The sequence below is a fragment of the Palaemon carinicauda genome, unplaced genomic scaffold, assembly GCF_036898095.1.
Source record: "Palaemon carinicauda isolate YSFRI2023 unplaced genomic scaffold, ASM3689809v2 scaffold248, whole genome shotgun sequence".
Classification (NCBI taxonomy): domain Eukaryota; kingdom Metazoa; phylum Arthropoda; class Malacostraca; order Decapoda; family Palaemonidae; genus Palaemon; species Palaemon carinicauda.
In genome coordinates, this window is record NW_027170117.1 from 14,742 (window position 1) to 41,531 (window position 26,790).

A 26,790-nucleotide genomic window follows, 5' to 3' on the forward strand; every position below is an offset into this window, starting at 1 on the left:
GCACCACCCTCGGTTTGTTTACATGTTCGTTACAATGGCGACAGGAAGGCAAAAACAGGGCGCCCTGTCGCTCCTGCAGAGCTACGGCACCGACAGCGACGACGACGACTCCGGCTACACCAGCGAGGACGAGAAGAAACGGAAGCAGGAGTTCCATAACCCCCACGAAAGAGTGAAAAAGAGACGGAAGTCCTACGACGACGATGAGGAGGAAATGGCGGTGGACCAGCTCCCACCTCGACGTCAGGTCCCCTCCGAAGGAGGAGCGATGGGGTCCCACCTCATGAGGGACTACCAGGAGGAGGAGCGTCTTCCTCACCACCAGCGACAGTCAACTATGGATACTACCTCACACACAGGGACAAGTGCTTGGTAGGTTAGGGTTTTGAAGGCTACCAGCCCATACGAAGGCTAGTAGTAACCTACTTTACTTGGTTCATCTACTGGGTAGGTTGCAGGCTATAGGTATAATTATGAAGGTTTTAAAATCCTACTAGGGACCTTACTGTCTCTATGTCAGCTCGATGGCTACCAGCCTGTATGAAGGCTAGTATTAACCTACTTTGCTTTGTTCCTCTACAGGGTAGGTTGCAGGCAATAGCTATAGTTTTGATGGCTTAAAAATCCTACTAGGAACCTTATTGTCTCTATGTCAGCTCGTAAATTCGTAAATTTTGAAATACTTGTAATACAGTAGGACCCCTAATAGAATTCGCCGTTCCCTCGTCTGTCAAATTAGCCGAGATCCTAATGAGAATGTTTGGAGCCCTTGTATATTAGCGACTAGTTCCTCATGCGTTGATTAAAAATGGACATTAACTAACCTAACGTTTTCCCCCTAGCCTAACCTACAAGCCTTATCCTTACCTACTTGCCTAACAGGGGGCTAACGCCCCCTCGCGACCCCCCTCACACTGTCGTATTCTAAGTTATCCGTAATCATACATCCAGGTGGCCGCTATCATACATACAACCCGAATATTTTATACTTCTGTGATACTGTACTTTAATTTCTAGTGTATTACATGAACTATAGATTTTTCGGTTAAATTATAGCATTTAATATCTGTAATGAAGAAAACTAGAGGTGTTCTTGGTATATTTATTGGTATTTGTAATTGATATGATTAAGATATATTTGCCGGAAACCCACATTTTTTAAATTATTGACTTTTTGGAGCTTTTGTAGTTGGTTGGGACGGACCAGGTCGATAATTAAAATGTGGGTAAATATTTACTGTAGCACAGTATTCGGTGCTGTTTTGATATGCGGTCTCATTTATGGCGTATTCTCAGAAATTATTTTGTTTTGGTATGCGATCTCAATATTTTTAATAGATATAAAAAAGGGGTGTTGTATGTATGATAGCGGCCACCTGTATGTATTATTGTGATTAACTTAGAATACGGCAGTGTAAGGGGGATAGCAGGGGCCGTTAGCCCCCCTGCTAGGTATGTAGGAAAGGACATGACTTGTAGGTTGGGGGGGGGGGGGGAAGTTTAGGTTTTTAATTAACACATGAGGAATTGGCCACTGTTATACAAATGCTTTAAAAAAAAAAAACAAGAATACTGTATTCGAAAATATAATGGTTCTTACTTCGCCGTGCGCTCACTTCGCTCGCGAAAAAATAAAAACCTCAAGCTCCATAATGTTGAGATATGCACACTAATATAAATGATTGATTATTATTTCTTAGATTATTTTTCCCGGTATATATTATTTTTTAGAAAATCCAATGGTTCTTTAATTGCTGAAAAGTGAAGAGAGATCGCTACTATCTGGTGAGATTGCATACCAAAGCAAAAGCAAGATTTTGAGATCGCGTACCAAAACAACAGCCAGTACAGTGGAACCTTGACATACGAATTTAATTCGTTCCATTACCATCGTTGTATATCAAAACAGTTGTATCTCAAAGCATTTTTTCCCATTTAAAATAATGTATTATGTATTAATTCGTTCTAGCGCTATGAAACCACACCAAAACACAGCTAAATTACATATAATATACACAATTTATACACAAATAAACGAGTAATAACACACATAATGATGAAATATCATAGTATTGTGATAAATGATAATAAATTTAATAAAATTAATAAAAAAAAAAATAAAGGAATTCTACTTACCACAACGAAAGATGACGTGAGGCCAGTAGGAGGAGGAGGTAGGGAGGGGTGGCAGGGAAGGATTTGTTTTCTTTTTATTTACATATGTAGACTAATAACTACGTAATAAACACAAATGAAATAACATTGCTAAACTAATTTTTATTTATTTTTTTTGATTACGTAAACACTTACTCATCATCACCTTCATGTCTGGCCTTTTTGGCCTCACTTTCCTGACTTTCATCACTTTCAGGTCTGGGCCTATCGTGCCAACTCTTTGGGTTCTTTATTTTTCGCGATTTTATTCATCTTCATTTTTCTAGCATTCATTCGTAATTTTTATCTAATTAATCATTCTAAATGCCTTCTTATCTCTCATTCCACGTATTCCCATTCCTATTTTTCATTCCTTCTCACATTTCCCAAATTCATTGATTTCGCTGATTTATTTGATTTAGCGTAGATTTAGCTTAGGGAATGTGCTACTGCAAGGTCCAGACAATCTGAACACATGCACGCTCGCTACCGCCTCCCCGTCTCGTCTCTTTGTCATTTTGTTTCATCCTTGTTTTTCACTGGCGTTTTACTTAACTGTATCCAATAATATTGCATTTAATATTCACATTTTAATATCGTATTTATGATTAAAAACATAGCGAATCATAATCTTATACATTGTTTACATTCAAATCAGCTGATCAACCCTGCCTAGTCCGTCGTCAACCTCAATTTTCGGATCAAATAATTCCCTTATTAATAAGACATGCTACCTCCGATGCACGATATTTTATAGTTTTTAGCTCTGTGGTGCTTGATTATACAGCGTCAAATGAGATTTAGTAAAGAAAAAAAAGATTTCATTTATTAGAGAGAGAGAGAGAGAGAGAGAGAGAGAGAGAGAGAGAGAGAGAGAGAGAGAATCATTCGTATTTCTCTCTCACACTAAATATTCTATTTCGTTTTGGAAGCATTATTGCATTTTCGAGATCCTTTTCTTGGGTTTTTTCTTATCACCTGCTTTGTCTTTAGCTTTGGGGCCCATGGTAAATAATAAAATAGACAAAATAACACGAAAAATAGGCAGAAATACAACTAACTACACAACGAAGTGTTAAGGATGCAGCAACAACAAACAAACAAACCGAACGCCATCTATCGGTGGCCTATAGAACTATCACATCGCAAAATCGTATCAAATATTTCGTTGTATATCAAAGCGTATATTTTCAAAAATTTTCTGTTGTATCTGAAAACATTTGTATATTAGGGCAATCGTATGTCGGGGTTCCAGTGTATTCATAAGAAAGACAATAGGAAGTGTTTTTAGTGCGTTTATAGGTAATTTGAACTGTTCTAATGCAAGTAATTGGGGGAGGAATGTGTTTCTTGTATTTTAGATATTTTGAAATTCCAAAGGCTATAACTTGAAAGCCGTGTTGATGGGGAAAGAAACACAAGAACACCACCTAACCTAAGGTTCCCAACCTAACCTAACCTAGTAGCCATATCCTTACCTAATGGGGTGGGGGTGGGGAGTTGTTTGTTCTGCGACCACTCTATTTAGACGGTCGTATGCTTAGCTTACCCTAAGACTTAAGTCTTAAGTCTGTGTTGCTAACACTAAATTATGATATATTTTAATCGTAAAACTACCTTCATAATTTTGTATATCATACACATAAACAACACTTTTCTCTTAAAGAAAATTGATTTGACAAGTTATAATAAAGTTAAGCCAGTCCCAACCAACAATATACAACCCAGCATTTTAAAATTTAGAGGTTACGGGAAAACCACATTTGTTCATACACGAAAACAAGCCATTGTCCTTTAACTGGTGTTTGTTCCGTAACCGAAATACAAACCACGCTATTTACATAGGGTATTACTTTCGCCGTAGCTGAAATGACGAGCCATTAGATTTTTAACGAGGGTTAACTACCCCTGCGCTAGTTAGCAGGGGGTAGGGAAGGGGTAGCTTGCTACCCCTCACCCCCCACACACTGGTGAGTTGCCCCACTTCACTTTTGGCTCGGACGAAGTACAGACGTTTCTGTTTTCGTCCTCGTTGATGACAGCCTTAATTTGTTTTTTTGCTTTTTCTAGTTCTGTGTGTTTGGAAGTTGGCTTCGACCGTTATCATCGCTATGCGCAAGTGCCCTGGACTCGCTGGCCGCCCTTGTGGGACCTTCATGTCAGCGGAGGACACCGATCCTCACACCCTTTGCCCGCAGTGCCGAGGTCAACGGTGTGAGAGGGAGAATACTTGCAGTGAGTGTAGGGAGTGGTCTGCCTCCCAGTGAGAGAAGTTCGGCCGTCGGCGTAAGAAGAAGTCCAAGAGAGGCCGTTCTCCTTCAGGGGCAACCTTGAAGAAGGAAGGCTCTAAGGACTCCTCTTCCGCCTCCCGAACCTCCTCCGAAGCTCCCACTCGATCGGTCTCTCGTGAGAGACTGCCGAGTGGTAGCGCAGGCCCTAGTGGTGTTTCCCGACCTCAGGGTGCGGGAGAGGGCGTTGCCTCCTTTAGCGTGGCAGCTCCCTCTTCTCTTCCGGGGGAGGATATTTTGGATTTTAATGGATATGACCAAACTGTTTCTAATGATGATTTGTTCCAGCTTTGGGCTTCCTTGGGGCTTAAGGGCTCGCCCTCCAAGGAAGCCCTGTTTGACCTGATCCAGTTGGGGGCTTCAGTCAAACAGTCACCAGTAATACCGGAGGTACTCCCTTCGGATATTGTCGACACTGTTTTGGCAGAGCCTTCCGACGGGTCTGGTCAAACCCTTGATGCTGCGCCTGTTGCGAACGTTGCTGAAGGCTCTCCTACCCCCTCCGAACATCCTTCGAGGGGGGAGGGGAGTCCCACGGTCTCTCCTGCGGGCGGGTCTCCACCTCGGGGGAGCGCGCTGACAGAGACTCCTCTTCGGAGGACTGATGACTTGGACGCCCTTCCTCGAGGTCGTATTCGCCGTAAGGCCCGTCGGCCTCTCCGCAGCAGAGGACTTCCTTCTCCCTATAAGGGAGTTAGGAGGCGCCTCTTTGGTTCGTCCTCTCCTGCTCCTTCCCATGAGGAGGAGCCCCCCCCGTCAGAGGCAGACCGTCGCAGTAGCGTCCCTTGACCTCTCCACAGATCGTTCGCGATCTCCTACGCCTGCCAGACCTTCCGACCTGCCTTCTCCGTTCCTGGATGCAGATGCGCTTTGGGCGCCTTCTCACCCTGTCATCCGACAGACACCGATCCCTTCGGGGAAAAGGGATTCTACTCACGGTGTGGGTAAGTCCCTTGCGCGTCAGGGTTCCCCTGCGCGCCCACCTGCGCGTTCGCGTGCAGTAGTGCACAAGCGCTCTCCGGAGTTACAGTCTTCGGACTTAACTCGCCAGCGCTCTCCTTCTCGCAGGTTTCCTGTGAAACAGCTGCGCCCTCATGTTCTGGTGTGCGCAAGGCGCACCTACGTTCTCCTGTGCGCAGCCGCGCTACTACACAGCCTGTTCCTGATGCGCCCCCAGCGCGCCACCGATCACCACTGATTCCATGATCGCCAGATCTGGACTTAGGCAAGGGTTCCATCCCGTCGCCTCACCCTCGCGCCCCTGCGCGCCCTTCTGCTCCTGCGCAACAGCGTACGCGCTCATCTAGAGCTCCTGTTCGCGAGTGTTCGCCTGCGCGTTCGTCTCCCTCCATCTCTTCAGATGTGCGCAGTAACCTTACTACACGCCAACGATCTCCTGCGCGCCAACGCCCTCTTAAGACTGAACGCCCCAGGTCTCCGACTCGCCCGCGCGATAAATCGCCTGTGCGCAGTCGTTCGCCTGTCCGTGGTACGCGCCGTCGTTCTCCGGAGTACACGTGACATCGCTCGCCAATACGCCAGCGCTCTCCGCCTGGAAAACGCTCGCCAAGTCGCTCGCGACTTTACTCTCCCGAACATTGTCGTTCTCCTACGCGCCGCCAGTGGTCGCCTAGTTTTCAGCGCACCGTTTCACCTACGCGCCAACGCCTCCCTTCGCCCACGCGACATTGCGCCCGCACTTCGGAAATCGCCCGCGCGCGATCCCTCGAATGCTATTTCGCGCGAGCGCCGCCGCGATCCCCATTCTCATAGGGATCATCAGCGCGGCCAACTGATAGGGACGCGGACTTCCAGATAGGCCTCTGGATCGCCACCGCGCAAGCGTAGGATTACCTACCAGGATCAGGACTAGGAAGGATCTACGGAGGAGATCCCCTTCCCTCCAGCAGGGATAACTGACACGGCGTCAGTTACCCGTCAGCCTTGGTTCCGTCACTTAGTGAACGCAGTGGTTCAGGCTGTGAAGCCTGCCCTCGTTGATTTGGGACTTGAACCAACGGCAGACTCGTCCCCGCTGAAGAGAAGGAGAGGAGTGGACTTAGTGGTGACTTCTCCTCGGGAGAAGTTGGCTCCCAAGAGGTCCGTCAGGAAGGCTCCTTCTCCTTCACGATCGGTTTCTCCTTCTCCCGTGGACGAGGTTTTTCCGTCCTCAGGAGAGTCCAGCGAGGCTGGGGTGTCCCCCACGGCACCAATGGGAGGAACCCCTCCTCTTAGGAGAGAAACTTCTCGCGAGGAAGCTCTCTTCCTGACCTCTTTGCTGGAGTCCTGTATTCCTCCTAGGAGGGAGCCCAAGGACTCCAAGACGATTCCTAAATCGTCATCCAGGATCCGTCCAGAGCCAACCAGACCCCGGGAGGACGTCCACGTGTCTCCCCAAGATGAGCCTTTGGAGACCGGAGACTTGGCTGCCAGTCCGCAAGGAGGAGACCAGTTCGAGTCAGAACACGCTTTCTGGCAGGTCCTAGGCTTGATGAGGCAACTCAACAAGTTTAAGAACCCGGAGACTGCCCCTCGTGAGGGCAAGGACACGGTGCTAGACCAAGTCTACGGGACCCAGAAACCCCCTAAGTCCAGCGCAGCTTTGCCTTGGTCCAAAGGGGTGAAAGGGGCCAGGGACAGGGTCGAAGCCCAGCTCTCCGAGCTCCCCTCCTCTGGTCGTTCTTCTGCCGGGTACAAACTCCTCCCGCCTCCTCGAGTACATCAAAGGAGGTACTTTGAGATCATGGGGGAGTCCAGTATGGCTCTTCCACTTCACCATTCTGTGGAAGAGCTGACCAGGGGAACTCCTCTCGAGAAGCTCTCCTCTCGGCAGGTGACGTTCTCGGCGTCGGAGATCTTGAACCTAGAGAAGGTCGCGAAGAGTGCCATGCAGGCAACTTCGTGGCTGGACGTTTGGCTGGGATCTCTGGGCATCCTATTGCGCTCTGAGGATCTGTCCAAGGAGAGCAATAGAAAGGCCTTGGAGACCTTCCTCCTCTCGGGCACGCGTTCGATCGAGTTCCTCGCTCACCAGGTTACTAACCTGTGGGCTAAGTCGATCCTCAAGCGTCGCGACGCAGTGACCGAGAGGTTCCATTCGAAGGTCCCTGCCGTGGATGTCTGCAAGCTCAGGCACTCCTCCATCACTGGGGGAGGAGGTGGAGGTGATCGAATCAGGATTCTCTCCTCCAGAGGGCCCTTACATCTCGGCCCTACAAGCCTCTAGCGCCTCAACAGCAGCCTCGCAAGTCACCGAAGAAGGCTCTAGCAGCTAAGACAGGGGTGTCTAAGCCGCAGCCCTTTCAAACTAAGGACAGAAGGGGCGGCAAGTCCTCTAGGGGAGGAAAGAATCCTAGGGGCAGCGGCCGAGGCCGCAAGCGCTAGGATCGGCAATCCCCCCGCGTGTCCACCTGTGGGGGGATGCCTAAAAAGTTGCCTACACAGGTGGCAGCAACTTGGGGCCAATTCTTGGACGATCTCCGTGATCGGCCAAGGTTATCGCGTCCCATTCACGACATCTCCACCTCCCCTGACAGCGGATCCAGTGTCGCTGAACTCCTATGCCATGGGATCGGCAAAGGGATTAGCCCTTCTGGCAGAAGTCGAGACCATGCTCAAGAAGGATGCTCTCCAGGAGGTCGACGACGGCTCCCCAGGCTTCTTCAGTCGACTCTTTCTTGTAAAGAAGGCGCCTGGAGGCTGGAGACCGGTCATCGATCTCTCAACCCTGAACAAGTTTGTCAAACAACCTTCGTTCAGCATGGAGACAGCGGACACGGTCAGACTTGCAGTGAGACCGCAAGACTTCATGTGCACACTGGATCTGAAAGACGCGTACTTCCAGATCCCAATCCATCCGTCTTCCAGGAAGTACTTGAGATTCAGCCTAGACAACAAGATCTACCAGTTCAAGGTGCTGTGTTTCGGTCTCTCCACAGCACCTCAGGTGTTCACCAGAGTGTTCACCCTGATTTCGTCTTGGGCGCACAGGAACGGCATACGTCTCCTCCGTTATCTGGACGACTGGCTGATCCTGGCAGACTCGGAGTCGACCCTTCTTCGCCACCGGGACAGGCTTCTGGAGGTTTGCCAAGATCTGGGGATCATGGTAAATCTCGAGAAGTCCTCTCTGCTTCCGACGCAACGACTGGTATATCTAGGCATAATATTAGACACCGATCTCCACAAAGCCTTTCCATCAGATGACAGGATAGCAAGGCTGAGGAGGGTCGCAGAACCTTTCCTCAGGCGGGAAGAGCTTCCAGCCCAATCATGGTTACGTCTACTAGGCCACCTATCCTCCCTGGCACGTCTAGTTCCGAACGGCTGCCTCAGGATAAGATCCCTGTAATGGCGGTGAAAGTCCCGGTGGAATCAAGGCTCCGATTCTCCGGACTTTCTGGTTCCTATAGGATCCACGGAACTGACGGACCTTCAGTGGTGGCTGAACGACGTGAACCTTCGGAAGGGGGTGGATCTTCTCGTCCTCCCCCCGGATTTGACTCTGTTTTCGGACGCATCAAAAGAAGGGTGGGGGGGCCCCACATTCTGAACCAAAGTATCTCAGGCCTCTGGTCAAAATCAGAAAAGTACCTCCACATCAACCTGCTAGAAGTGAAGGCCGTCTTCCTGGCCCTTCAACAGTTCCAACGGACCCTGGCGGGCCATTCCGTAGTGGTGATGAGCGACAACACCACGGTAGTGGCTTACATCAACAAGCAGGGAGGTACCTTTTCTCAACAGCTATCCCATCTTGCAGTAGAGATTCTGAGATGGTCCGAGATCCACTCGATAACACTTTCGGCTCGCTTCATTCCTGGCAAGAGCAATGTGCTCGCCGACAGTCTGAGCAGAGCGACGCAGATAGTGAGTACCGAGTGGTCTTTGGATCCTCAGATAGCCAACAAAGTCCTGACTTTGTGGGGTTCCCCGACAGTAGATCTGTTCGCGACAGCCTTGAATTTCAAACTGCCCCTGTACTGCTCTCCAGTCCCGGACCCCAAGGCTCTCTAGCAAGATGCTTTTCAGCAGAGGTGGAACAACATCAATGTTTACGCCTTCCCACCATTCTGTCTGATGAGAAGGGTGCTCAACAATACCAGACTATCGGTCAATCTCTCCATGACTCTAATAGCTCTGCTATGGCATCATGCGGAATTGTTCCCGGAGCTTCCGAGAGAACTCCCCCCACGACACGAGCTACTCAGACAACCACACCGCAACATATTCCACAAAGCCGTAGCGTCGCTTCGGCTTCACGCCTGGAGACTATCCAGTGTCTCCTTGCGGAGAGAGGATTTTCGCAACAGGTTGCGGACAGGATGTCTCGCCACCTGCGCAAGTCCTCTATCGGAGTCTACCAGGCGAGGTGGAAAGTCTTCTGTGGTTGGTGTCGTGGGAGGGGTATCTCTCCACTCGATGCCACTATTCAAGCAATAGCGGAGTTCCTCGTGTATTTACGGGAGGAAATGTGCCTTACGGTCTCGGCGGTGAAAGGCTATCGCTCAGCCTTAAGCCTGGCTTTTAGGCGGAAAGGAGTGGACATTTCCTCTTCGTTAGAACTTTCCCTACTCATACGTAGCTATGAGCTTACCTGCCCTCAGTCAGAAGTAAGACCTCCTCCTTGGAACGTGGTTCAGGTCCTCAGGGCTCTGAAGAGAGCTCCGTTTGAACCATTACGCCAGGCGTCTGATCGCCACCTGTCTTGGAAGACGGCTTTCCTGCTCGCTTTGGCCTTGGCCAAGCGAGTCGGTGAACTTCATGGTCTTTCTTACGACGTCGCCCATTCAAGTGGATGGGGGGAGGTAATGTTCAGGTTCGTCCCTGAGTTTGTTGCCAAGACTCAGAACCCTGGGGTGTCGGACACTAGGTTCGACTCCTTCGGGGTAACGAGTCTTCGTTCTGTAACAAGTGACCCAGACCATCTGTTACTTTGCCCAGTAAGGAGTCTGAGGCGTTACTTGAAAAGAACAGCTGCAGTCCGTCCTCTTGTGCAAGCGTTATTCGTGAGCACAGGAAGGACGAAGAGGAGGGTCACCAAGAACACCATCTCGGCCTGGATTCGGAAGGTTATTCAGCACGCCTTGAATCCTGACCCTCCTCTGTCACGTCGCCCTTGAGCGCACGATGTCAGGGGCATCGCTACGTCCCTGGCCTTCAAGAGAAATTACTCTGTGACGCAGGTCTTGCAAGCTGGGGTGTGGAAGCGCCAAACGACCTTCACAGCCCACTACCTGCAGGACGTGATCCACAGGACCCTCGATACCTTCTCTATCGGCCCTGTGGTGGCTGCACAACAGCTGGTCTAACCTCAGGCTCCTTTTTGGACAAGTAGCAGTAGGTTGAGGGCTTTGTTACCCGGTCTTAGTCTGCGTGAATGAAAGAGTATGTCTGACCCTTACTTCTTTCTTCATTCTCCCCTCTCTTGGGGAAGCAGCATCCTGGTCCTCGCATAGCTGACCTCGACCTCTGCAGGTAACCCATGCTTCTTTGTGCTCCTAGTATTAAGCTTAATACTGTTGCGTCTCCCATACCCTGACGAGGTGGTATTGGGAACGTCCTATCCTAGAATTCCTATCTGAAGGTCTCAAGGTCAACTTCATAGGACGAGTCACACTCTCCTCCACACACTGCTTATGTAGGCCACTCGTTCCTAGCGATGCTAGGAACTTGTGAGGTACAGGGGCTCCCTTTCTCTAGTGCTGCTCACTGAGGGATCAAGCCCCCGGGCAAGCCGAAGTCAGTAAGGCTGGGGACTTTCCACCCTTCCTAAGGGGTAAGTCACCCAATGTAAATAGCGTGGTTTGTATTTCGGTTACGGAACAAATGACAAATTCGAAGATAATTTGTATTTTTCCTAACCATACAAACCTTAGCTATTTACACATATGTGCCCGCCATCCCTGACCCCCAAGTCAAGTCCTACCTCTAAATGAAGTGAAGCAAGTCACCGGTGTGTGGGGGGGGAGGGGTAGCAAGCTACTCTTCCCCTACCCCTGCTAACTAGCGCGGGGCTAATTAACCCTCGTTAAAACTATTGGCTCGTCATTTCAGCTGCGCTAAAAGGTAAACCCTATGTAAATAGCTAAGGTTTATATGGTTAGGAAAAATACAAATTATCTCCGAATTTGTCATTTTTATATATTGTACTCCTTAAAATATTTTTATATATTGTACTCCTTAAAATATTATTTTTATATATTGTACTCCTTAAAATATTTTTATATATTGTACTCCTTAAAATATTTTTATATATTGTACTCCTTAAAATATTTTTATATTTTGTACTCCTTAAAATATTTGTATATATTGTACTCCTTAAAATATAATAGAATTATATTAATTAATTATATTATTTTCTCGTCTCTTTCCAGTGCCATTCCGTTACCTCCCGAACTATGTTTTCCCAAAGGCGCGCACGTGGACGACCCTTCGGACCACGAGGGTCGGATTAGATCTTTTCCCCACGAAAAGGGAAACTGGGCCTCCATTCTGTATGTCCCATGTAAGTATAGTACACTGTGGGAGACTTTTAGTAAGTAGTTTTTGTAGTGTACTTTACACTACAGCAGTAAGATAGGCTAAGGCTAGGAGAAGGAAAACTCCAAAATCAAACCAAACAAGACCCCAACGGCGGAGCTTCCCAGCGCCGGCGGAGCTTCCCAGCGCCGGCGGAGCTTCCCAGCGCCGGCGGAAGAGGGCAATGCCTGTCGGGCAGGCAACAAGGCGGGCCTTGACATAACAAGAACCCGGCAGCCCGATGCAACCAACATCGGAGAAGCCGCCTGTCTCATATGTCTTGAGCCGCGGTGAAAACGGTGTGGGCCAAGTGTGTGTGCGTGGCCGTTGCAAAGCCACGACCACCCAAAACAATATACCCAGCTACTGGCATTCTGTTGTTTCCTAAATCAGACATAAGCACCCACCCCATAGATAGGAGGCTGATGGCTAACGACAGAACCCAATACTCGGACACAAGTGGGCGCTGACGACGACGACAACGACAACGATTGTATGGATCAGAAATGTGGTCTCTTAAGACGAATAGAATAAGCAAAGATCGAGAGAACAGAAATGAGTGTGTTGACGTGGATTACGGAAACATCACTGTTTGTAAGATTGGAAAATGATGAAATAAGAAGAATGGCAGGCATAGTAAAGATTGCAGAGGGATAAAAATGGATAAAAATGTCATGGCTAAGATGGTGGGGGCATGTGTTGAGGAAGTAGTGGGGAGAGAGTGAGGAGGGCTTGGGAGGATCCTGTTAGAGGGAGAAGATCGAGAAGGAGGTAGAGAATTAAATGGCGAGGTAAGGTGAAGGATGATATGGAGAGAAGAGGATAAGCCTTTGATAGAAGGCATTGGAGAGTGGGAAGCAGGCAACCAACCCTTTAATTGACTTCCTTTCATGACCGATTTGACAAATTCCTTTAAAGTTCTCTCCAATTAATGTATTTCCCATATCTATTTAGACTAATTTATATGACAAATCCACTTGCGTCCTTCTCCAAATTTTTATCTTATTTGACCTATCCACTTGGGACTAATTTATTTGAGGTTTTCACAAATTTACGAAGTATCGGACATATCTATTTGAGACTTACGATATATGATGGTGTCGATGTATCTAATTTGTGAGGTGGTTTTGTCATTTGAGAATCGCTCTAATTTGTCACCCGCCGGTTATTTTAGATACGATTCAATTTGAAGTGGTTTCAAAATGTTGAGATTTGTCAAAAATTTGAAAATTCATACAATCAATGATGTATTTTTCACTTCCATTTCGACTTTGGTTTATTACTTGTTTTACCTATCCGATTGGAACTCCAATTTATGACATGAGTATTTAGAAAATCTCTCTTGATTTGAGATAACATATCAGTTTCCTACTGTTTACCGATTAGTGATATTTGACGTACCGGTTTAAGTCTCCTTATATTTATGATATGTTCGCCTCTGCCAACGAATTTGGAAGGAGGTTATGTCTTCATCCATGTTTGTGTGTTTGTTTTTGAACAGCTTCCTGGCCAAAATTTTAATCGTAGTGTAATGAAACTTGTAGGGTTTAAATGTTATGTAAAAAATCTAGGAATGATTAAATTTTGGAGGTCAAGTTCACGGTCAAGCAAAATGTCCAATTCACGTAATCTGCCATAAGTTTGGACATCATTGTCACAGAGACTTCAAACTTGGTTCATATTTGGGTGTATGAAAATCCACGCCAATTAATACATGTTAAGGTCAAAGGTCAATGTCGAGAAATAAGCTGCCGCGGCGGAGGTCTGCGCTCTACTTGGTGCTCCTCTAGTTGGCATTTTTTATTTCAGTTTTAACCCTTTTACCCCCAGGCTCTTTGGAAATTTCCAACCCTTAACCCCCAAGGGGTTATTTTTTCCCCAGCACATTTTGCAGTATATTTTTTTTAAATTGCTCTAACAGCCTTAATTTTTGTCTTAGAGAGGTCAGGTTGGTCTCATTCTCTTGGAAAATGCCTGAATTTTTTCAAAAAATTATCAAAAAATATGAAAAACAAATTTTTATAGCATTTTTTTTGCAAGGACGTACCGGTATGTCCATGGGGGTAAAGGGATGAGTTTTGTGAAACGTACCAGTACGTCCTTTTGGGGTAAAAGGGTTAAGATTTATCTTCTTGGAACATATTCTTCAGATGAGACTGGCTCAGATTTATGAAGTTTCCATATGAGACTCAAATTTATGATTAGTTTGAAAGTCATCAGATAAATTTGTGAACTCTGACGTCCTCAACCCACATTCATTTGAGATTGTCACAGATTTGTTATCAAGACATTCAATCCTCCGAGGATGTGATGACCCACATTGATGTTTTCATTTCATGTACAGTTTTAACCCTTTTACCCCCAAAGGACGTACTGGTACGTTTCACAAAACTCATCCCTTTACTCTTTTACCCCCAAAGGACGTACTGGTACGTTTCACAAAACTCATCCCTTTACTCCCATGGACGTACCAGTACGTCCTTGTTAAAAACTGCTATTTAAATTTTTTTTCATATTTTTGATAATTTTTTGAGAAACTTCAGGCATTTTCCAAGAGAATGAGACCAACCTGACCTCTCTATGACAAAAATTAAGGCTGTTAGAGTAATTTTAAAGAAATATACTGCAAAATGTGCTTGAAAAAAAAAACAACCCTTGGGGGTTAAGGGATGGAAATTTCCAAATAGCCTGGGGGTAAAATGGTTAACCGAAATATGTTTCAACATTTGAAAATTGTTCAAGTTTGTCTAAGTTCTTCCTCACATTGCAAGTAAGAAGTGTTACATTAAGACACTAATTAGCCGTAGGCTAAATGACTTTACCAATCTTAGAATCCAAGTAATGTAGTTTCTTTTAAGTCTCTCCTAAATTAGGTTCACCTTCTCCGAGGTTCGACTTACATGGAAGTCCGCCTATCTTTACTCACTTTTAGAAACGATAACTTTTTCTGATATATACTTAGTAATGTTTGTCCTTCCTACACCATGTCGGCCTTGGGCTTACCCCATAACGTAGTAGCGTCATCGGTGTACCTTACATTGTCCTATGTACCATAAGGTGGTAGCGTCATCGGTGGTACCTTACATTGTTCTATGTACCATAAGGTGGTAGCGTCATCGGTGGTACCTTACATTGTCCTATGTACCATAAGGTGGTAGCGTCATCGGTGTACCTTACATTGTCCTATGTACCATAAGGTGGTAGCGTCACCAGTGTACCTTACATTGTCCTATGTACCATAAGGTGGTAGCGTCATCAGTGTACCTTACATGGTCATCTGTACCATGGCCTTCCACTGTCTTAGAGTTCTCTTGCTTGAGGGTACACTCAGACACACTATTCTCACTATTCTCTCATCATTCTTTATCTATGACAGATCTGTTTTAATGTTGTTACTCATCTTAGTATATTTTATATTTTTATTTATTACTTCTTACAGCCTATATGATTTATTTATTTCCTTATTTCCTTTCCTCACCTGGCTACTTTTCCCCTGTTGGAGCCATGGGCTTCTACCATTCTGCTTTTCCAATTAGGGTTGTAGTTTAGCAAGTAATAATAATAATAATAATAATAATAATAATAATCACTTAGGTGTTTTTGCAGTATTCTTGTGACCCAGAAGCTTTACTTACATATCCTTCTACTTTGTCTCTGTTCTACATTGATGTCCAGCTCCTCTTAAGTATTTCCTTTATTGCAACTCGGATTTTTCTCCTAGATGTACTTAGGTGATGAATAGCCATACTGGCCCCAACACCAGGCTATACTGTATACCCAAAATTAGATCCATTCATTCATCCTTAGGGTTTAAATTTTGCTATCTCACACCTGATCGTCTTCCTCACCCTCGTCGGTCACGGACACGATAACACGAGAACAGTAGTTCTTGTAAAGTGTAGTTGCTGTAAGTCTATCTCTTAACCCTTTTACCCCCAAAGGACATACTGGTACGTTTCACAAAAGCCATCCCTTTACCCCCATGGACGTACTGGTACGTCCTTGCAAAAAAATGCTATAAAAATTTTTTTTTTCATATTTTTGATTATTTTTTGAGAAAATTCAGGCTTTTTCCAAGAGAATGAGACCAACCTGACCTCCCTATGACAAAAATTAAGGCTGTTAGAGCAATTTAAAAGAAATATACTGCAAAATGTGCTGGGGAAAAAAATAACCCCCGGGGGGTTAAGGGTTGGAAATTTCCAAAGAGCTTGGGGGTAAAAGGGTTAATATTCTTGAAAAGTTATCATATGTGTTGCTGGTATGGTTATCCTTTTAATATATATTAGTTTATCATAAGGTTTCAGGTTTCAGTAACCCTTCCTTTATGTCTAGCAACTTGTAAGTTGCTATGAATATGTCTGAAGAAGTATATATGTCTCTACATCATGTTCATCCTTTTAATATACATTTTTACTTCAAGGTTTCATTAGTCCCTTTGTGTCTTATGTTATACTATAGTCCATTTCTTTTAGCGAGGCATATTTGCACCAACTCACAACGGTGCCCTTTTAGCTTGGAAAAGTTTCCTGATCGCTGATTGGTTAGAATTATCTTGTCCAACCAATCAGCGATCAGGAAACTTTCCGGGCTAAAAAGGCAGCTCTGTGAGTCGGTGCAAATATGCCTCGCTAAAAGAAATGGACTATAGGTATACGGTTAATTCAAACGGTTACGCATTCTCCATCATGAGGTTTTATACTATAGAGTACTGTATTCTAGAAGTTTTATTCCAGCTATGACCAAGTTCTGGAATGGTTCTTCCTAATCAAGACAGTTAAATCATTGGAATTTTAGAAAGTTCAAACTTACAGCGAATGGTTTTATGTTGAACAGGTTGAAATAAGTCTCTCTTCATTATTTATTTTTGACAGATCTATTTTAACATTATTATTGAACTTTAAGATAGTTTATATTATTCAAAACTTCTCATGTAGTGTATTCATTTCCATAGTTCGTTTGCTCACTGAGCTATTTTTCACTGCTGGGGCCCTTGGGTTTACAGCATCATGCTTTTCCAACTATGGTTGTACCTTAGCTAATAATAATAATAACTTTCAATTTGTTACAATTCATAGCTATGGAAAGCACTCTCCAAAAAATAGTTCACCAAACTTTCAACTGGGCTCCACAAGGCACTAGAAGAGTTGGAAGACCCAGACCTAAATGGCTGAGGACTATGAAGCGTGAAGTAGATGATGATGAGTGGAGAACTATTGATTTAAAAGCTAAAGATAGAGACGACAGTTATTATTATTATTACTAGCTAAGCTACAACCCTAGTTGGAAAAGCAAGGTGCTGTAAGATCAAGGGCTCCAAAAAGGAAAAATAGCCCAGTGAGGAAAGGAAATAAGGAAATAAATAACCGATATAAGAAGTAATGAACAATTAAAATAAAGCATTTTAAAACCATTAACATTAAAACAGATATTTCATATCTAAACTATAAAAGGACTTATGTCAGCCTGTTCAACATAAAAATATTTGCTGCAAGTTTGAACTTTTGAAGTTCAACCGATTCAACTACCCGATTAGGAAGATAATTCCACAACTTGGTCACAGCTGGAATAAAACTTCTAAAGTACTGTGTAGTATTGAGCCTCATGATGGAGAAGGCCTCGCTATTAGAATTAACTGCCTGCCTAGTATTACGAACAGGATGGAACTGTCCAGGGAGATCTGAATGTAAAGGATGGTCATTATTATGAGAAATTTGATAGACCGTGTTCCTGGCCAACAAATTAAGGTGAGAATCAGCAGCTGAAGACCAGACGGGAAAAATCTAACCAAGGCCCTTTGCGTCAGTAGGCGTAGGAGGAAACGATGATGAGAGTACCGTGTGTATTTCATATTATCGAGAACTCATTTTGCATCCGACCCTACCAAGGGAAGAGCCTTTTAGTTTGTGCTAACGATATTAACCCTTTTTACCCCTAAAGGACGTACTGGTACGTTTCACAAAACCCATCCCTTTACCCCCATGGACGTACCGGTACGTCCTTGCCAAAAAATGCTATAAAAAATAATTTTTTCATATTTTTGATAATTTTTCGAGAAAATCCAGGCATTTTCCAAGAGAATGAGAGCAACCTGACCTCTCTATGACAAAAATTAAGGTTGTTAGAGCAATTTAAAAAATATATACTGCAAAATGTGCTGGGGAAAAAATAACCCCTTGGGGATTAAGGGTTGGAAATTTCCAAAGAGCCTGCGGGTAAAAGGGTTAATAACCCCACCGATTTTACTTCCAGTGCAACTGGGCGTCTACGGACCCAGCTTCGCGTCGTTCCTGGCCTCCCTCATCGCCACGTGCCAGCAGAACGACGTCAAGCTCACGCCTTCCACGCAGTTACACATCTCGTTAACGCGAACCCTGGTGCTACAGCTTCACTGGATCCAGCCCCTAGCGGACGATCTGCGCGTACGACTGGGGAGGTTTCCCAAGTAAGTGGTCGAGCATCGTCGAAGGTACATTCTGCTGTCGCTTAAGGTTACCTTTATACTTGATAATTATTGCTCCAAGTCAATCATTTGTACATGCAAGTGTTTTTATTAATACAAGTGTCAGTTGTAAATAATGTTTTTACAAAGTTCAAAGGTGATATATATGATTTGTCATAAATATGTAATTGAATTCAATATTTAATTTGTGCATATATTTGAAAAATATCTTCAATATTCCAGCTGTTTTTCTGTGTATAATTTCTATATATTTTTTATATCTGTTATATTATAGTTCTTGAGTAGCGTTAGCAGTGATCAGGGAAGCATTCAGTTTTCCAGACATGGTGTGCGTCAGCATCATTCTGTTTTTAGAAAAGTTTGAAAAATAACTCACTATTCCAGCTGTTTCTCTGTGTAATTTCTATAGTACATTTGGTGCTATTATAGTATGCTATGTACCGTCGAATGTCTACTATAGTATGGTATCTACCACAAAGTATGTTATCTACCGTCAATGTTAATCCTCGTGTTTGATGAGGATTATCAAACAGATTACTTACCACCTGTATGTTATCCTCATTGGACTTTAATGATAGTTTAATAATATTTATTGGAAGGACAACATGGATGCTTTATTATAAACAGTTTGTAGGTTAGGTTGGGTTAGGTTAACTTGGGTTGAGTTAGGTAAGGTTAGGTTAGGTTATCAAGTCTGTATTGATCCTCCTTATTAGAGGCGGATTAGCAAGTAGACCGTATCCTTAGGGACTGATGGTGGGTATCATACTGTAGTCAAAGAGGGGTGGTAGATAGCAAAATCGGCGGTAGATAGCATACACTATAATAGCACCGTACATTTTGTATGTCGTTTCTAAATTACATTATAGTTCTCGAGTAGAGAGTTAACAGGGTTCAGGGAAGCATTGAATATTTTTTAGACATGATACTGTATGTCAGGAACATTGTTTTTAGAAAATTTGAAGAATAAAGGGATTTTGACGAAGGAAAAATCTATTTCTGGGAAGAGGCCTGTGGACTTGTAAGCAAATAAATACCATAGTAAAATTTAATAATAATTAATGATAACATAAAAGGCCATAAAACGTAAGTAATATAACCTATCTGACAGAGTACCAGATGGGCAAAATTAACTAGAAAATTTACCGAAGCGAACATACCCAAAATGGCTGCCGATATCTCGGCAGGACAATCGCTTCCAAAACTAAAAACCACCATAATGGAAATAGAACAAATGCCCGGTACTGTCAAAAGCTGCCAAAACAAACTATGGTACTTAACATTGGCAAGGGTGAAGTAACAACGTCAGTCATGTTGAAATAACGAGAAATTCTTCGAAAAAACACTGTGCCCAAAAAAACTATGCTTGCTTAAAGTCCAATTAAAGAAGGATGTCCTAGAGGGCGCGCGTGGTAGGTGTCGTTGGGGAGTTCAACCATGTTATCTAGGGCCTGTCACGGCCCTCCCCATTGATGAAGGGATTATCTAAAAGGAAGACAACCTGTGAATAGTGGTTTACACACGCCTTTGTTTAATACACGACACCTACAAGGTGTTCGCGCGAGGGTTGTAACCTCTGCATTCCATGCTTTTATCTTTCTCTAGTATATTTGGAAGATTTATATTAGGAAAGGTATAAGGAAGGACCTTTCTCACCGGCCATCACAGGCCCCCCAGAAATTACCTCATTGTTCATGCTGTTTTCCTTTCTATAATATATATAGTACATTTTTAAATCTTTTTTTTAGTCAAGTTTTAGTTATCAAGTACAGATTTGACATAAGAGTTCAGGAAAGCATTCAAATTTCCACAAACGTGATAAGTATATGTACGTCGCTCCGATTCTCCCGCAGGTTTTCTCTCTGGCTTCACGGCCTGAACGTCTACGTGAACGAGGAGAAGACGAGGACGTTTCTGGGGCTGCGGGTGTGCCACGGGCGGAACGAGCTGCAGGACATAGTTTCGGAAGTGGACCTATGCATAGAGGAGTTTAGGCTGCCTCCTTTTTACAAGGTGAGATATGACACGTGTTCCAGTGTTGATATTGAATGGCATTCATTGTGGTTTAACCCTTTTACCCCCAAAGGACGTACTGGTACGTTTCACAAAAGCCATCCCTTTACCCCCATGGACGTACCGGTACGTCCTTGCAAAAAATGCTATAAAACATTGTGATTTAACCCTTTTACCCCCAAAGGACATACTGGTACGTTTCACAAAAGCCATCCCTTTACCTCCATGGACGTACCGGTACGTCCTTGCAAAAAAATGCTATAAAACATTGTGATTTAACCCTTTTACCCCCAAAGGACGTACTGGTACGTTTCACAAAAGCCATCCCTTTACCCCCAAAGGACGTACTGGTACGTTTCACAATAGCCATCCCTTTACCCCCATGGACGTACCGGTACGTTTCACAAAAGCCATCCCTTTACCCCCATGGACGTACCGGTACGTTTCACAAAAGCCATCCCTTTACTGTACCCCCAAAGGACGTATTGGTACGTTTCACAAAAGCCATTCCTTTACCCCCAAAGGACGTACTGGTACGTTTTACAAAAGCCATCCCCTTACCCCCATGGACGTACCGGTACGTCCTTGCAAAAAAATGCCATGAAAATTATTGTTTTTCATATTTTTGATAATTTTTTGAGAAAAATCAGGCATTTTCCAAGAGAATGAGACCAACCTGACCTCTCTATGACAAAAATTAAGGCTGTTAGAGCAATTTAAAGAAAATATACTGCAAAATGTGCTGGGGAAAAAAATAACCCCCTGGGGGTTAAGGGTTGGAAATTTCCAAATAGGCTGGGGGTTAAAGGGTTAAAGTTTATCTATCTACCTGCAATTAATACTCTGGTAAACATTTCAACATGTTATACATCGAAATATGAGTTTATTGATGCAAAAGAAAATTTATTTGTGTTTATACAGGTGGATATTTCTTTCATAAATGAGATATTCTATTCAACCAATTGCAGAATTTGCAGGCACTGTTTTCCTCCATGTCCACTCATACTAATTTATAAGAAAATATCTTAATTCCGTTTTATTACTCTATATTAACCCTTTTACCCCCAGGCTCTTTGGAAATTTCCAACCCTTAACCCCCAGGGGGTTATTTTTTCCCCAGCACATTTTGCAGTATATTTTTTTTAAATTGCTCTAACAGCCTTAATTTTTGTCATAGAGAGGTCAGGTTGGTCTCATTCTCTTGGAAAATGCCTGAAGTTTCTCAAAAAATTATCAAAAATATGAGAAAATTTTTTTTTAGAGCATTTTTTTGCAAGGACATACCGGTACGTCCATGGGGGTAAAGGGATGGCTTTTGTGAAACGTACCAGTACGTCCTTTGGGGGTAAAAGGGTTAAATTTTGTATGAAATACTGTATTATATTCTTATTAGCTGAAGAGCATTGGAATAGATTCCAATTGACCCTTATTGCTGTTCTGTGCAATGATCCGATATTTTCACCTTGTCATAACTCAAAAGATTTTTATTAAGAGCATTGAAAGATTGCATTGAACCTCTGCTTGTTGTTCTCTGCAATGATCCGATATTTTCACCTTGTCATAACTCAAAAGATTTTTATTAAGAGCATTGAAAGATTGCATTGACCCTTATTGCTGTTCTCTGCAATGATCCGATATTTTCACCTTGTCATAACTCAAAAGATTTTCATTAAGAGCATTGAAAGATTGCATTGAACCTCTGCTTGTTGTTCTCTGCAATGATCCGATATTTTTACCTTGTCATAACTCAAACCATTTTTATTAAGAGCATTGAAAGAGTGCATTGAACCTCTGCTTGTTGTTCTCTGCAATGATCCGATATTTTTACCTTATAACTCAAAAGATTTTTATTAAGAGCATTGAAAGATTGCATTGAACCTCTGCTTGTTGTTCTCTGCAATGATCCGATATTTTTACCTTGTCATAACTCAAAAAGATTTTTATTAAGACCATTGAAAGATTGCATTGAACCTCTGCTTGTTGTTCTCTGCAATGATCCGATATTTTTACCTTGTCATAACTCAAAAAGATTTTTATTAAGACCATTGAAAGATTGCATTGAACCTCTGCTTGTTGTTCTCTGCAATGATCCGATATTTTTACCTTGTCATAACTCAAAAGATTTTTATTAAGAGCATTGAAAGATTGTATTGAACCTCTGCTTGTTGTTCTCTGCAATGATCCGATATTTTTACCTTGTCATAACTCAAGACTTTTATTAAGAGCATTGAAAGATTGCATTGAACCTCTGCTTGTTGTTCTCTGCAATGATCCGATATTTTTACCTTGTCATAACTCAAAAAGATTTTTATTAAGACCATTGAAAGATTGCATTGAACCTCTGCTTGTTGTTCTCTGCAATGATCCGATATTTTTACCTTGTCATAACTCAAAAGATTTTTATTAAGAGCATTGAAAGATTGTATTGAACCTCTGCTTGTTGTTCTCTGCAATGATCCGATATTTTTACCTTGTCATAACTCAAGACTTTTATTAAGAGCATTGAAAGATTGCATTGAACCTCTGCTTGTTGTTCTCTGCAATGATCCGATATTTTTACCTTGTCATAACTCAAAAAGATTTTTATTAAGACCATTGAAAGATTGCATTGAACCTCTGCTTGTTGTTCTCTGCAATGATCCGATATTTTTACCTTGTCATAACTCAAAAGATTTTTATTAAGAGCATTGAAAGATTGTATTGAACCTCTGCTTGTTGTTCTCTGCAATGATCCGATATTTTTACCTTTTCATAACTCCAAAAAGATTTTTATTAAGATCATTGAAAGATTGCATTGAACCTCTGCTTGTTGTTCTCTGCAATGATCCGATATTTTTACCTTGTCATAACTCCATTTTTATTAAGACCATTGAAAGATTGCATTGAACCTCTGCTTGTTGTTCTCTGCAATGATCCGATATTTTTACCTTGTCATAACTCAAAAGATTTTTATCAAGAGCATTGAAAGATTGCATTGAACCTCTGCTTGTTGTTCTCTGCAATGATCCGATATTTTTACCTTTTCATAACTCCAAAAAGATTTTTATTAAGATCATTGAAAGATTGCATTGAACCTCTGCTTGTTGTTCTCTGCAATGATCCGATATTTTTACCTTGTCATAACTCAAAAGATTTTTATCAAGAGCATTGAAAGATTGCATTGAACCTCTGCTTGTTGTTCTCTGCAATGATCCGATATTTTTACCTTGTCATAACTCAAAAGATTTTTATCAAGAGCATTGAAAGATTGCATTGAACCTCTGCTTGTTGTTCTCTGCAATGATCCGATATTTTTACCTTTTCATAACTCCAAAAACATTTTTATTAAGAGCATTGAAAGATTGCATTGAACCTCTGCTTGTTGTTCTCTGCAATGATCCGATATTTTTACCTTTTCATAACTCCAAAAAGATTTTTATTAAGATCATTGAAAGATTGCATTGAACCTCTGCTTGTTGTTCTCTGCAATGATCCGATATTTTTACCTTGTCATAACTCAAAAGATTTTTATCAAGAGCATTGAAAGATTGCATTGAACCTCTGCTTGTTGTTCTCTGCAATGATCCGATATTTTTACCTTGTCATAACTCAAAAGATTTTTATCAAGAGCATTGAAAGATTGCATTGAACCTCTGCTTGTTGTTCTCTGCAATGATCCGATATTTTTACCTTGTCATAACTCAAAAGATTTTTATTAAGAACATTAAAAGATTGCATTGAACCTCTGCTTGTTGTTCTCTGCAATGATCCGATATTTTTACCTTGTCATAACTCAAAAGATTTTTATTAAGAGCATTGAAAGATTGCAATGAACCTCTGCTTGTTGTTCTCTGCAATGATCCGATATTTTTACCTTGTCATAACTCCATTTTTATCAAGAGCATTGAAAGATTGCAATGAACCTCTGCTTGTTGTTCTCTGCAATGATCCGATATTTTTACCTTTTTATAACTCAAAAGATTTTTATTAAGAGCATTGAAAGATTGCATTGAACCTCTGCTTGTTGTTCTCTGCAATGATCCGATATTTTTACCTTGTCATAACTCAAAAGATTTTTATTAAGAGCATTGAAAGATTGCATTGAACCTCTGCTTGTTGTTCTCTGCAATGATCCGATATTTTTACCTTGTCATAACTCAAAAGATTTTTATTAAGAGCATTGAAAGATTGCAATGAACCTCTGCTTGTTGTTCTCTGCAATGATCCGATATTTTTACCTTGTCATAACTCAAAAGATTTTTATCAAGAGCATTGAAAGATTGCATTGAACCTCTGCTTGTTGTTCTCTGCAATGATCCGATATTTTTACCTTGTCATAACTCTAAAGATTTTTATCAAGAGCATTGAAAGATTGCATTGAACCTCTGCTTGTTGTTCTCTGCAATGATCCGATATTTTTACCTTGTCATAACTCAAAAGATTTTTAGTAAGAGCATTGAAAGATTGCAATGAACCTCTGCTTGTTGTTCTCTGCAATGATCCGATATTTTCACCTTGTCATAACTCAAAAGATTTTTAGTAAGAGCATTGAAAGATTGCAATGAACCTCTGCTTGTTGTTCTCTGCAATGATCCGATATTTATACCTTGTCATAACTCAAGACTTTTATTAAGAGCATTGAAAGATTGCAATGAACCTCTGCTTGTTGTTCTCTGCAATGATCCGATATTTATACCTTGTCATAACTCAAAAGATTTTTATCAAGAGCATTGAAAGATTGCATTGAAACTCTGCTTGTTGTTCTCTGCAATGATCCGATATTTTTACCTTGTCATAACTCAATACTTTATTAAGAGCATTGAAAGATTGCATTGAAGCTCTGCTTGTTGTTCTCTGCAATGATCCGATATTTTTACCTTGTCATAACTCAAAAGATTTTTATTAAGAGCATTGAAAGATTGCATTGAACCTCTGCTTGTTGTTCTCTGCAATGATCCGATATTTTTACCTTGTCATAACTCTAAAGATTTTTATTAAGAGCATTGAAAGATTGCATTGAACCTCTGCTTGTTGTTCTCTGCAATGCTCCGATATTTTCACCTTGTCATAACTCAAAAGATTTTTATTAAGAGCATTGAAAGATTGCAATGAACCTCTGCTTGTTGTTCTCTGCAATGATCCGATATTTTCACCTTGTCATAACTCCAAAGATTTTTATCAAGAGCATTGAAAGATTGCATTGAACCTCTGCTTGTTGTTCTCTGCAATGATCCGATATTTTCACCTTGTCATAACTCTAAAGATTTTTATTAAGAGCATTGAAAGATTGCAATGAACCTCTGCTTGTTGTTCTCTGCAATGATCCGATATTTTCACCTTGTCATAACTCAAAAGATTTTTATTAAGAGCATTGAAAGATTGCAATGAACCTCTGCTTGTTGTTCTCTGCAATGATCCGATATTTTTACCTTTTCATAACTCAAAAGATTTTTATTAAGACCATTGAAAGATTGCAATGAATCTCTGCTTGTTGTTCTCTGCAATGATCCGATATTTTTACCTTGTCATAACTCCATTTTTATTAAGAGCATTGAAAGATTGTATTGAACCTCTGCTTGTTGTTCTCTGCAATGATCCGATATTTTTACCTTGTCATAACTCCATTTTTATTAAGAGCATTGAAAGATTGTATTGAACCTCTGCTTGTTGTTCTCTGCAATGATCCGATATTTTTACCTTGTCATAACTCATTTTTATTAAGAGCATTGAAAGATTGTATTGAACCTCTGCTTGTTGTTCTCTGCAATGATCCGATATTTTTACCTTGTCATAACTCATTTTTATTAAGAGCATTGAAAGATTGCATTGAACCTCTGCTTGTTGTTCTCTGCAATGATCCGATATTTTCACCTTGTCATAACTCAGAACATTTTTATTAAGAGCATTGAAAGATTGCATTGAACCTCTGCTCGCTCTTCAGCGCAACGACCCAACATTCTGACCGCCCCATAACCCTCAACCCCCATTTCAGGACGGCTCCTTTCACGCGAGCGTCGCCTGGTGCACAGGAGACGTGTCGGAGGACCTGCGGCGCCTGCTGCCGGTGTTGGAGAACCTGTGCAGTCAGTACTTCGCCGTGGAGACCGAGATGCGCACGTTCAACGTGCACACCCTAAACTTCAAGACCGGCAATAGACTTCACAACATTCATCTAAAAAATAGTGATTAATGTTTTAGCTGTAGCCATTTTCGATTTTCAGTTTCTCTCACCTTCTCACCAAGACACAATATACCGGTATTTACTGTGTAAGGAATTATAATGTCATACCAAATATTTCTAAATAATCATGGTTTGTAGTAATCATTTGTAATGTTTGTTTTCTGACCTATGTACTCGTAAGGTTGCTAAACAAA

General features: G+C 42.4%; 1 protein-coding gene across 1 annotated transcript; it reads left to right on the plus strand.

The window, feature by feature from the left end:
* LOC137636193 (U6 snRNA phosphodiesterase 1) lies at positions 1-26,742 on the plus strand. Its single transcript, XM_068368600.1, has 5 exons — positions 1-372; positions 11,816-11,946; positions 18,213-18,405; positions 20,277-20,436; positions 26,408-26,742. The coding sequence occupies exons 1-5, from the start codon at positions 23-25 to the stop codon at positions 26,603-26,605; spliced, it is 1,032 nt and encodes a 343-aa protein (XP_068224701.1). The 5' UTR covers positions 1-22; the 3' UTR covers positions 26,606-26,742.
* The last annotated feature ends 48 nt before the right edge of the window (positions 26,743-26,790 follow it).